This window comes from Toxotes jaculatrix, chromosome 11 (genome assembly GCF_017976425.1).
Source record: "Toxotes jaculatrix isolate fToxJac2 chromosome 11, fToxJac2.pri, whole genome shotgun sequence".
Classification (NCBI taxonomy): Eukaryota; Metazoa; Chordata; class Actinopteri; family Toxotidae; genus Toxotes; species Toxotes jaculatrix.
The window spans coordinates 9284752-9300630 of record NC_054404.1 but is presented as its reverse complement, the minus strand read 5'-3'; the positions used below and the strand labels follow the sequence as shown (position 1 = coordinate 9300630).

General features: G+C 40.1%; 1 protein-coding gene across 1 annotated transcript; it reads left to right on the top strand.

Annotated features, from left to right (window-relative positions):
- Positions 1 to 462: 462 nt before the first annotated feature.
- insyn2ab (inhibitory synaptic factor 2Ab) lies at positions 463 to 14005 on the top strand. Its single transcript, XM_041050313.1, has 3 exons — positions 463 to 1619; positions 5261 to 5332; positions 13708 to 14005. The coding sequence occupies exons 1-3, from the start codon at positions 463 to 465 to the stop codon at positions 13889 to 13891; spliced, it is 1413 nt and encodes a 470-aa protein (XP_040906247.1). The 3' UTR covers positions 13892 to 14005.
- Positions 14006 to 15879: the final 1874 nt, after the last annotated feature.

The following is a 15879-nucleotide window of genomic DNA, read 5'->3' as shown; positions in this document are numbered from 1 at the left end:
TTACAGCTTGGATGGGCAGGAAAGGTTGAATCATCAGTTCAAAAATTGAAAAACTGTGTTAGAAGGTATGTGGTTCTAAAAATAAAACGTTGAAGGTACAAGCCTGTGTAAAAAACAGAAGGTGAGAGGTTAACTAAAACTTCCAAGGTGTATTTCAGCAAGAAACATTTGGTCACTGTGCTCAAAATTCAGCTATGTGCATTACTAATGGCCAGTGGAAGCTAAATATTACAGCATTTATAGCTGTCTGCCATGCCAAAAAAAAGTTGATAAATACTGTGCTTTAAATTTGTGATATTTGGGTTTGGATTTTGGATCATAGATTGTGCCTTTAGCAGAAGCTTATAATGTGTTACTAGAATGTAAAGCTATGGTCCTAAAAGGAGAAAAGAATCAGGGAATCATAACAGAGTAACTCACAGTCTCTGATTTTTTTTTCCTCTTTTACCTTTTTCAGGAAATATGGTGAGCAAAGAGGACACCAAATGTGTTGTTCTCTCAAATTCAGATGAATCAGATTCAGAGACAGGCCCATCACACAGCCTTGATACGCAGTCTGGACCAGAAACAGGCAAGCAGCAGGTGAAGAAGAGAAACAAGGCCTTACAAGTGCGTTTTAAGGATATCTGTGAAGCGCAGAATGAGCATCGGGGAAGACGCTCCAGATCCATTTCCTGTAAAGTGACACACAGAAAATACATGACCATGCCTGCCAGACGCTCTATTCCAAATGTCACCAAGAGTACTGGTGTCCAGACCTCACCAGACCTCACTAAGCGATACAAGACTTTCCCTTTTGAGAGAAAAAAAGGACATACATTTAAACATACTGCTCTGGTGGAAGATTACAGGGGACAAAACAATGGATTTTTGAGTGATATAAAGGCCGGAGGAGAGGACGGACAACCTATCGGGGAGTCCTCCAAGTACAAGGGTAAGATTGTGGGGCAGACAAAAGCATTGCTTCACCACACTGATGACAGCAGTGATACAGAGGATTTGCTTTCCAGTGCCAACTGTGTGGATGGACCCTCGTGCCCAGACTCCTCACATTTCTCAGAAGAGGGCCATCCAAGTAGCCCTCCTTCCAAAAGTGAACAAGAGTACCAGGTTTGTGGGACAAGGACCAAACACAAAGGATTACCCAAAGAAGGCATGGATGCTGGCACTTCCTCAAAGCGCCAGCTGGCTAACTCAGAGGACAGGTCAAAGGGTACAGGCCCTGTTGCGTGGAACTCTTTGACACAGGTGGAGTCTTTAGGAAGCCCCTCTGTGAGCTGTAAACGTAAAAAGGGCACACAGCTAAACGAACAGCAGTCACAGACACTTCCCCATAGTGCCAAATGTTCTGTAAAGTCACAAGGGCAGTGTCGGACAAGGCATGTGTCTGCTTCCTCTAAACTCCAGCAAACAGTTGGGGGGGATGAGGGCTTTCCTCCAGAACACACTGGAGCCCCAGGCATGGGGAGCAGCCAGCAGATAATGCCCTTATCTGGAGACAAGGATATCAAAGCACAGCTGCAGGCCATGGAGAGCCTCATCAGCTCGAGCCAGGAGACCATCAAGGTCCTACTTGGAGTTATTCAGGAGCTGGAGAAAGGTGAAGCACAGAGAGAGGGGTGAGTAGAGTAAGCTTTACAGTGAAGACCTTTAGACATGCAACCAGACATGCATTGTACTCTGTACATGTATTTCCATTTCACTATACTGTCAGGAAAAAGCTATGATGAAGGGTAATTCCAGTTTATTACAATTTTCAAAGCTTTGGCCATTATGTCTATTAGTTATTATGGCATTGTATCCAACAAAGTCATTGCTGAGATCTTGATACACAGGAACATCAGTACTGTGGAGTCTGACAAATCAAGAAATACAATCAGACAGCTGAACTGGAAGTAAACAAGCCAAAAGATTATTTTTAACCACTTAATTTTGAGTTAAATCCAAAAGGGAGAGAGCCAAAGATGTCGGTAATACCCTCTCGTCTCACTGGAGAACTGTGTGCACAATACAGCAAGTATGGTAGGTCAAATTTGATGCAGGAAGTCAGTCGGTAAGTTATGATGGATGTTTGCAGTGGACCATGTCTGCTAATAATTTTACAGTTTGTATGGTTTCTCTTTCAAATAAGTTTGATGATAAACTAGATGTGTTTCAAACCTGACTGCTGGTGTTTCTTGTCTCCTCAGATTCCTTTTGAATCTGACAGAACAAAACAGGGTGCCAATCTGCCAAGTAGATGTTGAGAGTTAGTAAATGAAAACTTTTACCTTTAAAAGTCATAGGTAAAATCATAGGTTCGCCAAGCCTAGAATGACTAAAAATTGTTAGTGGTGTGATAATCAGCTACCAGTGTCTAATGGGGCATTTCAGATACACAGTACCATACTTGCCAGTACTGTCTCTCTGTGTAATTTATTGCAAGAGCAAGTGTGCCTCCAATAATTCTTTAAATGTCATTTTTCATTAAAAGGGGAAAATGCATTAACATGCTTCATAAAGTCCTCAAGCCATGTCCACCACCAGACTCTTACAGCAGTGCAATTGTAAGAATCAATGAGCTCCATCTCTAAAACCCATAGCAACACAAAGCAAATTGTATTTAAGCCTTATCCACATCCAGTGGAGAACAAGGCACCCTAGTGTGGCTCTCTGGAACTTGGTTTTAAAGGCCCAATTAGTGTAGCCTCATAACACTTTGCCTTTCATCTCCAGAAAACTGTGTCTGCTATAGGTGCCTTCACTGTGTTGTGTTCCATCAGCGTTATTAGAGAGGTGCAGTTACAGGACGCAAAGCCTGCCTTCCATTGTACCTTCCTAAATAATCTTCCCTTTTTTGCATGGCTGGACAGTCAGATAGCCTTCTTTAAAGCTGTACTTTTGGATGAACCAAAAAAGCAACTAAAAACCTCCCTGTTCTCACCAGAAATAAATACATGATGTCCACTGATTTTTATGCCACTGCTTTTAGCATACATGCAGTGATAAAAGGAGAAGGAGTAATCTATTGATCCAGCAGGGGTACAGGCACAGAAGACATTTTATTCTGAGGTATTATCTTCATTTCACTGTTTACATTGGAAATAACATAATTACAGAATATTACTTGCTGTCTGTTGCGTGTCTCATGAGCCAGTTACAAACATGAAAAATATTTCCTACAAAAGTACAAGAGGAATTTAAAATAGTGCATTTACTGGTCATCTGTTTCACATCTCCTTTAATTTGATGAAGTCACACTAAATGCGTACCAATGGCATCCAGCAAACAATGCATTTGCTTGTCACCTTTTTCACATCTCTTAAGGTTTTCCCAAACATAAACAAAGATGGGTCAGTGACTCTTGAGAATGCTTGATGTTGGACACTGATGAATCACACGCCTCTTATTACAGTTGTTCCAATTTATTTACTCAATCACAGCATAACTGAACACATCTTAAAACCCTGAGTATTTGTGTATAATATAAACCATAGTGTTCAAGGTTTTTATCTCACGGTGGTTATAAATGATAAGGCGTTTTCTTCCATACACAGAATATTAGTATTTTGCAAGGCCTCATATTTCATATTAACAGTAGTCTGAAACTTTTGTTTCTGTGTGTGCTGTATATCAACTCAGAGTTATGCTGTATTGATAAAATTGCCATAATACTGTTCTACATACACAATTACGTAGAGATCTGAAGGTGTCTGCAGACCTCATCAGTGTCAGTGTGCTACATACAAAACGTGTAGAGATCTCTCAAATAGGTAAAGCATAGAATGCCACATGAGATGGTGTGACCTGACCTGGCTGTAGCTTTTTTTCCCACATTATCAGTCCGACACAAAATACTATGCAGCTCTCAGGCAGGCAGAGCAGCAGGCACGTAGGCAGCATGTATGGACAGTGAAACTAGAATGACGAGGGCAGGACATATCCCAGGACAGCTGACGTGGGCAAACAACACAGCACTGAATCTGTGCCAACAAACAGTCAGCTTAGAGAACCACTTTCAGAGATGCAGTAAAAAAAAAAAAATTCCCACATGAAACATCTATGAAATCGTTCTGTGACAGTCTGTGCTTTGCCACTACAGTATATTGGGTCATGAACATTTTACCCTGAATGGGGAAAATAGAAGTGTTTTTTTTTGTGTGTGTGCTGAGTACACGCAGTGATTATAAATTTAGGTTAATGCGCTTTGATTATTAGAGTGAAGCTCTTTATAATACAAGGATGTACATGGAAAGCCAGGCAGTGGCACAACACTAGTGTAGACCTTGTCTCTGCAGTGAGTTACTGTCCTTGCTCACAGCTGTTCAAAGAGACTTCATTTGAGAACAGGGCAGGATGGATGAACTTGTTGACTTTGAGCTCCCATCAGCATTTTCGATCCACACAGAGGCTGTTCTGTCTCCCTCAGTGAGGTCACCTCTCATGTCACGGTGAACAGTTGAGGTCCAACCCCTCCACATGTCATCCATCAGGGTGAAGGGCTACCGTGACAGCAAGCAATTACATGTGCAGCTCTAACACAGCCCCTCCCCTCATCCCCACACCACTGCAGCCTGCCCTTGCATGCAGTGACATATAGCTTGAATAACAACATGCACACCTGCATGCTTATGTAAACTGAGAGGAGAAAATATGAATGAAGATGTTAAAGATGGAGACTGTTAGACCAACAAAAGCTGCTGTATACTTGATGTGTCCACATGTGCATACATAAGCTTCTGCCACAACTCATATACACTTATACAGTACAGACAATAGTCTGGGGCAATATACCCGCACCATAAACAGAGGAGACACAATTTGTCCTGTTGATTTTTTGTTTGTTTTTTTATTTTGTATTCTTAATGCTTGTTATGTCTGTGGCAAATTGAACTGGATGAGAAATAAAAAAGCTGTACAGCAAAGCCCAGATTGTAATGATATTGATTTTTCATTGTGCATGATACATGTAGCATCTGGTTGCTACTTATTTCCAATTGCCTATAGAATGGAGACACAGAACACATTTTAAAACTATGTCATGGCAAAGCAAAGTAATCATATTATGTAAAATCAGCAAGTCTACACACTTGATTAACCAAATCTGAAAGAACTGCAGGATCAAAACCCCTGCTGCATTTCAAATGTTTGGAATAAACAACACCGGGTGAAAACCAAGCTGAACAAATCAGGCTGATAGCTGATGCCCACAGGTGTTGAAATATGAAGCTCAAGCCTGTCACTGGAGATCACATGTATCTTTTCATCTCTCTTTTCACAGGCTCTCCTACCGAACAGGACAAGACACAGCGAATTGTGACACTTGTCGAAACAGCGCGTGCATCATTTACAGGTGGGCCTTTTTCTCTGCTAATGTGTCATTAATGCTGTTTTCTGTATGATAAAATTCTTCAGTGTGAAAGAGCTGCCTACAAGAGGTGTTTAGTGCACTAATGCCTTTTCTGTACATTCACTTTTGTTATTATCTAACTGAAGCAAGACAGCTTAAAGAAAATGTTGCATAAAATAAAAGTAAAAGTTTTTTGTGACACAGTAAATGGAATACAAAAAAAGAAGAACCATAAAATAAGCATCAGGGATGTGGAAAGAATAGCTCTACTACTGGCAGAACTGTATATATTTCCTGTTGCACTGCAGCATATTTAGCAAAAATGGATGATGAAACTGATAATTCCTCTGACATCGTTTGCAAGGGTTTCTGGGGAATGTACGACCTGTCACAGAATTAGTAATTACACACAAAAGTAGGAAGTGAATTAGATGAACTACAGATGACACGTCAAATAGAAACTGACTGGGTTAACACTGTACTCTCTGGGAAATCCCAATCAGCATTGCACTTATTTGATTGTCAGTTTTGATTGTCAGACACTTTATTACTGTCAAAGTACACAACAGTTTTGTGAGGTGTAAGTGTTGAAAAATAGCTCAGAAGCAGGTGGGAATTTCACTCAAGCTGTAACCTTGTGTCATTTGTCCCTTCAATCCAAACGCATCCACTGCTGAACCCTCATGTTACGTCGTGCTCTAAAACAGCTGTTTGGAAATACTCAAAGGCCCAGAAACACACTAGAAGTAATTTAAAAAACACAATCACAAATTATAGATGTAAAATTTGTATCCTTTCTGGATATGAACGTTTGCTGCAGTCCCAACTTCTGCTTTATGCTTCTCTTTTTACACAGTTGCTACTGCATCACAATAGAGGATGTTTTTAAACCGCAAGCTAGTAAGGGCTTTTTTTTTTTTAACTTCAAAGAAAAGGAATACTGCCCTGTTCTGAACATGTTTTTCAGGATTTTTCACTTCATCTAACATTTTTCACAAGACTAGATGCCCGCCTCTCGCTTCTCCCTTGATGAGTGCATTGTGTCTAACTGACCCAGATCGTGGTGGAAAACCATAGAGGAACTTGAAAGCAGGATCTCCATTTCAAATCAGACACTGGGGGATGAAAAATCATTGGGCCTCACGCAAGAACCATTCGTATGGACAGATTTGTTCTCGAGAGACATGCAAGTGTCATATTCACCCATTTCCACACATTTAGAAGTCTGCCTTTCTCTACATGGGGAAAAAAAACTTGTTTGATTTAAAATCATAGTTCTTAATCTAAATGAATGTTGAGTTTAAACATGTTGCTGAAAGCAACTAAAACACACACTAAAATAAGATAAAACCTAATATGATATAAAAAGGAAAACTCTCACACTCCAAACAGCTGCCTCTGATGAAAGCTGCTGTCCAGGGGAAACTCCTCCGATGCACCCAACAGTATAACATTACCTATGAATGTATTCTCTCCTCCATCTCCATCACTGTCACATCTCCTTGACCGCCTCCCATCTAAGTCATAGCTTGCTTTACTCTAGCCGGATGTTCTTTGGCATCCATATTCATGTCAGATCATTCTTTAAATCTGTCAGCATGGCTTTGATCAGATGACACAGCAAAGACAGCTGTATTTTTATATATAGATATAGAAATACACATTCCTGATGAGGCAAACTTTGCTGTTTTTTCATTTTCTGATTTCTAAGGCAGCTCCCTGATTATGCTAATGATCAAATGATGAACGCACACCTACATGATGATCATGATCATGAACAGGTGGTACTCATCAACTTAAAATTTGGCACACCGAAACGAGCAAGCCTCAGGAAAAAAGTAAGACAGGTTCAGAATAAGAATAGAGCAATGTTCTTACATCAGGCCCACTGACATGACAATGCACCTCACATTGGAGATTTTGATGTCACATTCCCTGATGTGGACTGCACACTAATCAAGTTCTACTGAACATGAACACCACAGCTGACCCAGACATGAGCTGCTGACTTTCCCAAAAAGCAAGTCTAAAGACTATTTCATGTTTTACTCCCGGTACATCAAAAAAGGAGCTTTGGTCTAATGTTGGAGTAGGTAGAATCAAAAATAGAAACAAAAGGCTTTTTTCCATCGATCTCTCTCCAAAAACACAACAGGATAACAGAGACAGAGTGCTGCAGAGCGACAGCCACTCTCACTCCCCCACACCAGTGCAAAACAGAGAGCAGCTTTGGACTGTAGTCAATAAAACTGGAAAACTGATTCAAGCCTCTTCAGAATGAACCTGAGTCACGATCAAAGAGTCAGGTTCAATTAAAAGCAAAAGGGAGGTCACCACTCCTCCACGAGAATTGGAAAACTGGACTAAAACATCTTGGTAAAGCAAAACCAGATTTCAGCAAAACCAAATGATTGGACCTGAATCCAGTTCTGCGATCAGAGACATGGACAGGTGCCAGTAGCAGTAGTTTTAAAGCTATTGCTTTGACCTGGTGTCTGACCCAACTAAAAAGATCCTTCAAAATTTGACTGCCTACCCATCTTTAAAGACCCTCAATGTACACGTTTGACTAAATGATGTTTTTAAATAGATAGACTTCACCTAAATGGGTCTGGGACAAAGCTGTTCACCCATCCCACTCCTAAAGATGTTGATATAAACAAGGCCAAGGCTGATGAATGGTCCACTAGTACCCAAACAAATTGGCACTTTCTTTCTCTTTTTCAGGCCAAATCTCATCAAGCTGTCCAGATCAAAACAATTAATATCTCCAGGGTCATGGTCTCTCCTTCATCAGTTTTCCAAATGCTTTCATTTTCTGTGGAGCGTGGCCCTATCCTTGCCTCAAAGACTAAACTGATCTACAAGATAGGGGAGAAGGACAGAACTGAGACAGCTGTAAGCAGTAAACATCAGAATAGATTTGGACACAGGAGAATCACGTACTGTGACCTGATCTTCTTGGCACAGCTCTTGGCTCATTAGGTCAGTTTAGAAAGAGTATTTCTTGTGGTGCCCCCCGAGGTTCAATCATGTGCCACAATCTTTTCTTTTAGTATATGCTGCTAGGCTCTATCTGCAGATGTGGTATCAGTTTCCATTTACTATGCAGATGATACGCTGCTCTATATCTCACCCAATGATCTGGGAGCTGTTGTCAGTCTTTCAAGTAGCATTTTAAAAGTTAGTGATTGGATGGTGGTAGTTAAATAAGGACAAAATATAGATTTTGTTTTGGACAGAGACCGAAAAAGCTGGTTGCATTTTTGGCCCCACATTACTTCAACAGCGGTGGTACAGCTATTAAAACCTTATTTAAGCTTTTGTATACACTTTTATCAGTTACATTGTAGACAAAGTAATGAACATGCCCTCATCTTCCAGTTAGAGAAGTAATTTCCATAGTAACTAAAGTCAGTCCCCTTCAGGTCAATGAACTTAATAAACCCTACCTGAAAATTGCTGCAGTGCATCACAGACAACAACACTGAATGGTGAATAATTCAGGATCCCCTGACTAAATGGAGCTTAAAATTAGAAAATTTGACCTACCCAATATCAACACTCAGAATTTAGCACGGAGAATTCCAGCTGTTTCCAGTTAAAAACAGAAAATAAAGGATAATTCTTATAGTAGATGATTTTAATCTTTGTAATTTCTTCATAATCATAATGAATCATGGCAAGAATTGCAAATAATTGATGTGACAAACAAATACAGGCTGAGACTTCAGAAGTGCACAAAAAATATTTTTCAAATATATTTTATCCTGTGTACAGTCTCCTAAGTGTCTTTTTTTATATACAGTATTATAGATCTCCTGTGTTGCAGCCAGAACACTGCACTGTGTGTGTGTGTGTGTGTGTGTGTGTGTGTGTGTGTGTGTGTGTGTGTGTGTGTGTGTGTGTGTGTGTGTGTGTGTCTATTGACCAAACAGGGCTCTTCATTGATTTGTTTGCACAGGTTTAGCAATTACTGTAAGTAAGTGTGGTTTTCATTATCGGGGTTTAAGCAGAGTGAATATGTGAGATTATTTAGAACAATATACATAAATGGCAATCTGAGCCTGTGAATGGTATTGTCTGTATCTTGTACTTTTGAGTTGACCTGTAGTTTAATTCTGTCTTACTGCACAGCACAGAGTACATTTGGGTTTCATTGAACTGAGAGGCAAACATTATGGATGTAACAGTATTACAGTTTGCAAGACTGACGAAGCCCACTGCGTAGAGGAGCAAAGAAAAGTCCTAAAGCGAATAGCTGAGTTTCTCTTTTTACATTTCACTGATCTCATCTTGATAAGACAAAGTGTGCCAACTCTGTACAACGGTGAAGGGACTTGGCTTAATTAACAAACTCTGAACAATTTCTGATGGCAAAAGAAATGCCTTCAGTCTATTGTCTGTAAACCAAAGCATATGGTGTGGTAATAAAATCACAATGAAGATGCACTCCGCAGAGTACTAATAAAGTGGAAGATTATCATTTCATCTGTGCTCTGCGTCATTAAATAGTTGTTGATTTGAGTTGATCCAACTGGTTTTTAACAGTCATTGAATAGAGCAGAGCTGGATTTGGCAAGCAGGGTAGTAATCTATCACGGTCCTATCTATCTCTGCCAAAGCAATTGTCATAAATATCTTAAATTCTGCAAATAGTGCTGTTTAGTATTCTTCAGTAAAACCCACCACCACGAACCTTCCAAGACTTAATGGTGTTTTTAGGGGGAAAAAATGTGTTTCTTTATCGTTTATCTCTTTATTTAAGATGTTCTTTTTACTGTCACACTGTCACAACTACCTCATTACTCAAACTGCCTTGTGATCTCATCACCAGCATCCCTGTAACTATAAAAGTCTGTCAGTCCAGCGAGTTAAACTGCTGACAGGGCAAAAGTTATCACCTTTCTGGACAAACCACTGGGTGTGGCACCTTAGTGCGGAGGACTGAGCACACTGAGGCAAATTAAAACAAACAAAGTTGGGACCAAAAGTCTAATTACCCCTCAAAGTTAGACAGCAACTGCATATTGCAACTGTAACCAAGATTAGCAGCCCCTGAGATGTGATGTAGCCCTTAATTTCAAAGCAGTCTAGTATCTCCAATGTCCGATAAATTCAGGACTCTAGCAGCTGCTGAGCTCAGGTAGTCAATCTATGGGTCTTATCCAGACTTCAGCTTTCCCCTGACAGTCTCCACAGCATACTGCAGCATCTCATACATCACTGCAACAAATAGGGCATGCATATGGCGAGTAGAAGAGAGGGAGAAAGAGGCTGAATGTATGGACGATAAATTAGGGCAAGAACTATAATGATACTGTGCATCACATCACCGTTCACCTATTTTAACATGATACTCACATACCTGTGATGGTATCTAGAAAAGCAGATTTTGGGTTTTGCTGTCCATGTTTTGGGCATGTTTTTCAGTTCTGTGAACAAATTCCATACACTTTCATTGTATTGGGGTGGAGGCAGAAATCGTAGGGACAAAAAATGACCTGCATAGCCAGATATCACTAGAGGAAGGTGACAAAAAATGTATTATATTGGCTCAAAGATGGAGACCAAATAATGATATGGTATCCACTTTCCGCTCTTCCTAGTTCCTTGCAAAGCTTATCTACATGTGTAGTCCAAACAAGATTTACAGGAGCATCAGTTGCAAATTATATGAGGCCTACCACTGAGTCAACCTAGAGTGCAGCGGGAAGCCCAGTCTAAAACACATGCTCAGATCAAAGCATTTAACGCTTTTATTCCTATCATGCTGTGTTGAATAAGAACCAGCTTTTGAATCAAAGTATATAATATAGTGCTTACAATTTGGAGCTAACAATGACTTTGAAAAACAGTTAAGTTTAGAGAAAGGCAACTGCAGTGCAATATGATGAGACGCAAGGAGCTAATTAGCACGTGTGTCCCACGCTGTGATGGTGGAGCTGTGGTTGTTTTGTTGAACAATTGTCAAGATTGCCTTTTCTGTTTTGTTCTCATTAATGAGATTGGATTTTTCTCTGTGTGTCTGTGAGGCAGAAAGCCATGTAATAGACAACGGCAATGGCTTTTATATCTGATTTACATGACAGGGGAAGAATTTCTGCATCTGATTTACATAACCTGTGGGAAGTTTATGCTTCAACTGTTGCCTGCCAGTGGAGGAAATAACTGTCAGTCTCTGGTGATTTAATCTACTATGCCCCGTCATGTAGTTCTGAAGACGTTACACTATACTGGGCCTGAACCACTCATCTTGTCAAGTGGAGAGTTTGAACTGTGAATGGCCGAAGGGAAAATCACGGGAGGAGAAATGACTTTACGCTGAAAGGTGCCAGTAGCAGAAAGAACAGAGAATAGTCGTGAACAGGTATACACCGCTGAACGAATAGAGTATGCCATGCTAAAAAGGCGTCTCACAGCAGCAAAATCCCTCCCAGGAGCAACAATCACTGAATGGTGCTCAGTGCACCACGACCACAGACAAACAAATGGCTCGTCACTGATCACAGCAACAGCTACTCACACTGCATAGCTAAAGAGATGATTAATCTGCTTTGCTGAATGCCCTAGAAAAGCCTCCCTGTCTCCAGCCGCTTCAATCTGTTTGTGTACAGAGATGATCTTAGATATAGGGCTTTTGTTTGCTGAAGCACCTGCTCCCCAGTGCCACCCACATCATACAGTTCTGCCTTCGGCTTCCCACCGATGCATTTGTCCACAGCATACAGTAATTTCAGTGATCTGCCAAGTGATTAATTGCTTAATAATTGCTGAGGCCATTCTATGTTCCACTGTGCTGCTGAGAGTCTGCTCTGCTTTCTGTCAAGTCAACATTATTTAAACAGCACTTGTAAAAGACACAAAGATTTTAACATAAAACAAAAGATACAAATAGAGATAAAATCAGGAGGAATTGAAAAGACGGATAATATGAATAAGAGATGTTGTAAAACAAGTGCATCACATACTGCAAGAAACAGCAGTTCTGCTGAGATAAAGGCTTCAGACCATACTTTTTTTTTTTCTTTTTTTTTTTTCAGGGATTCAGCATTCACAAGTGCTGGATTTCATTTGAAGTGAAAATAAGAAAAAAAAATGCACAAGAAAATGAAGAATGAGCAAAGCACAACAAGAGAACTGACCCTGAAGGCTTTAATAGAGCTCTTGACTGACACTTATCTTAAGGGTGAGGACAGTTCCCAGGATTCATTATGCCACTTTGAGTATGGCATATCCTTCAGTGAACTAATTACACAGCCCATCAAAGTGGTTACACTATCAGGCCAAGCTTTGTGCTTTAACATCTATTTGTCTGCCTGCAGACGAGGAGAGGACTATATGTTTGACCTTGATGTGTAAGGTGTCATCTCATTTGGGCAGCTTCAGTTCTCCTGTTCACCTTTAATCCTCTAGACTTTGATTGACAGGAACAAGCTTTTAAAGTCGTAGTATTCGCTGTGCTTTTGAAATGCATCGTGTTAACTAATGTTGGTGATGAAAAAAAAAATTGAGAAAGGATGAATCAAAAATGCCCCAAACCAAAAAGCAACAGAACATTTCATTATCAGGCAAGGTTTGTTGAGGAGTGTCATTTTGGCAGGCACATAGCAGATGATTCATTCTCTTTTATTTCCACAATGATGCTTTCAAAATTTATTGCATATCCCAGGAATAAATACATTAACAGAGCAGTACAAATCAATAGCAATAAAGTGAAAGGAGATGGTGTATAATAGTGCATTTATCCCAAGCCTGAATACAGGCAGTTAATCAAGGTCTGCTTGGCCTCTCAATGGTTTCATTTGGATGGGATTAAGCCCCACATATCTCACAGGCCAGAGAGATTTAATCGGAGAGAGAGTTCAACTACGGTGCCGGAACAAAATCAGACGATGGGAGCCTGGGATTACACTGGCGGATGTGGACGTCTGATGTCAGGAGCAAGCCACATTCTGGCTCTTTTTAATACAAATATAATCTATGCAGGAAAAGCCCTTTGACTGCATGCATAAAAAAAATTCTGAGATGATGCAAAGGAACTCTATTACTCGGAGGAGGTTCTGGAATATGGATGTGTGCCGCAAGAAATATGTGCTGCCAGGATGTCTGTCAGTGCATTTGAACCGTTTGCCTCCCTCCCAGCCTCCATCTGGACATCAGTGGATTACTAACATAAAAAATAAGTCAAAAACTGAGTCATAAATGTTATAGCCACCCAAATGACTAACTTTAAAACCCTTGTGATTAATGCAACTGATTTTACTGTTGGTCAAGAGATCTTAAATCTACAATCAAATCCTTGTGTTATAAGTACAATACGGAAGTGAGTAATCTAAGTATTCTAAAATTTCTACCTTTTTGTGCTTGTGTCACAGTGTCGAGCTTGACTTCAAGCTGCAGGAGGACAAGCTACAGCCCCTGATGAAGAGACTCTGCCCCCTGGATAGCCAACAATTCCCTGCTCTGCCTTACTCCAATGAAGTGTTCACATCCACCCCGAAACGCAAGTCCAAGACAGAGTCCAAAAAGCATGCTCGTTGGAAACTCTGGTTCCTTTGAATAAAACATGAAGGCTTTGGAAACTGCCTTTTTATTGGGCACATTAATACCCGTTATTCTCGAAAAACGGAGGAAGGAATATTCAGAGGGAGTAATCAACCCATGAGAATGGATAACGACAGAAACCAGTTCATTTGAGTTGAGACTGCACGTCAAGTCAGTTGGGGGACAGCAGAGACAAAAAAAAAAAAGAAAACATTTTAAATTCTGTCAAACCTTTTTCTGGCATGTGTGCTGGAGAGGGTCGACACACCTGCAAAAACTAGGTGAGCTTTGGGATACATTTTGTACACATATTTTTTTTATCTGTGTAAAGACGGATGTTATTTATATACTGGGTAAATGCAGCTCTCACTTTATGTTTACGTCTTTTCATTGTATCCTCCAATGCAATGCACTTTTGGTCTTTTTCCCCTCAGAGCATATTGCTTGGCAACAAGAGGAGGCGCCATGTGGAGGGCCTTTTATGAGTGAAGCTATAATCTTTGAATGGACATCAGACCCACCTCCGGCAAAGCACAAACATTTGACTATTGAGGGGAACATGCATAAAAGACTGAAACACAGTACAGTACATGACAGCATGTCACTGCTGTTCTTATGACCCTGTCTGTTCTCTCCTCTTCCTCCTTATCTGGTAACGTACTGCTCAGTTTGTCTGTCTGACTGAACGTCTTCCTGCCTTTGTTAATAAGTCTCCTCCCTCACTTTGTAAGTCTGTCCCTTTATCTCTCTCTGTCCCTTTCTCTATCTCTCCATTTAGCTCACTGTGCTAAACTGTGTCTTGTCCTTTTCTGTTGGCTATACTGACACATATTGTTCAGAATCTATATTTTAGAATATCTGCCCTTTTTAGCGAAGATGCAGATGAAATTTTAAAACATATATGTTCGGGCCCCTCCTCTTGAAGCAGGTACAATGCAGGTCAAGTGTTCTGGGTTAGGCCAGATTTTTTAACAACATATATAATGTTTTAACTACTTCTAAGGCAGAGTATTTTCTATGATAACTTAAACGGTGTTTGTTTGTTTTTTTTGTTTGTTTGGAATTTTAAACAAAAAGTAAAGGCTATTTTAACATTTCTCTTTGAGTCCATTAAGAGTTTGCCTTGCCTCTCAATCACTTACTGTGTCACAGCAAAGCTCTGATGTGAAGCCTAGAAACTGTTCTATTTTTAAGTAATTTGTTTCATGTCCAGTTAGCCAGCACTTGAAGTGTTGTTTTGTAACATCGATTTATCTTGACATTCAACTGCAAATTCCATCTTGTAAAATTAAACAAATTTTTTTTTCCTCCGCAGAAAACAATTACAGACCACCAAACAGCTGTCTACCAACCCACACAAACAACTGTGCACTGAACATGCAAGAGCAGAAGGGCTATATACAGTGCTAAAGGAGTATGGTAGCAATCTTACAGCAGAGGAGACTTGTAGCCACCAGCTTTGTTTAAGTACAATTTAAAAAAAAATAAAAAAACACATAACTAATGATGTAGCAATGACACTGAACTTGCACGCTGTTACAAAGCAAGTATTTACTGAATTCATAAAATAATTTTATAACAGCAGCTCTCATTTTATGTAGATTATGGTACTGTTAAATGTTCAAGAAATGTTTGGAAGACACATACTGGCCTCCCATTGTTAGATCACGCAGTAGATTACATTATTCAGGTCACCGATTACCATGCAAAGATCTGTACCTTGAGAAAGTGCAATTTAGTGATTATGTGCAATATTATGCATTTTTCTACTGTTTCTACATCACAATTAAAGCATTTTCAACTGACAGTGATTCAGTGTTCTATGTCTACTGAGCACTAGAGGCAAGGTGACAGCAGAAAACTACACCAGTGCAGGGTGTAGTTACAGCCAGAGCTGCATTCACCCAATGTCAAACAGTCCACGTTTTACATCTTTTGTGCTTTAGTGAAGCAGAGTTGGACCATAACCATGGCTCAGCAGCTGTGCAGTTCAGCTCCTTCTT

What these genes read in the sequence shown, in the direction of transcription:
- insyn2ab (XM_041050313.1), top strand. Translation starts at nt 463, where the DNA reads ATGGTGAGCAAAGAGGACACCAAATGTGTTGTTCTCTCAAATTCAGAT. An exon ending in GGTGAAGCACAGAGAGAGGG is followed by an intron (nt 1,620 to 5,260) that starts GTGAGTAGAGTA and finishes CTCTTTTCACAG; the next exon opens with GCTCTCCTACCGAACAGGAC. An exon ending in AGCGCGTGCATCATTTACAG is followed by an intron (nt 5,333 to 13,707) that starts GTGGGCCTTTTT and finishes CTTGTGTCACAG; the next exon opens with TGTCGAGCTTGACTTCAAGC.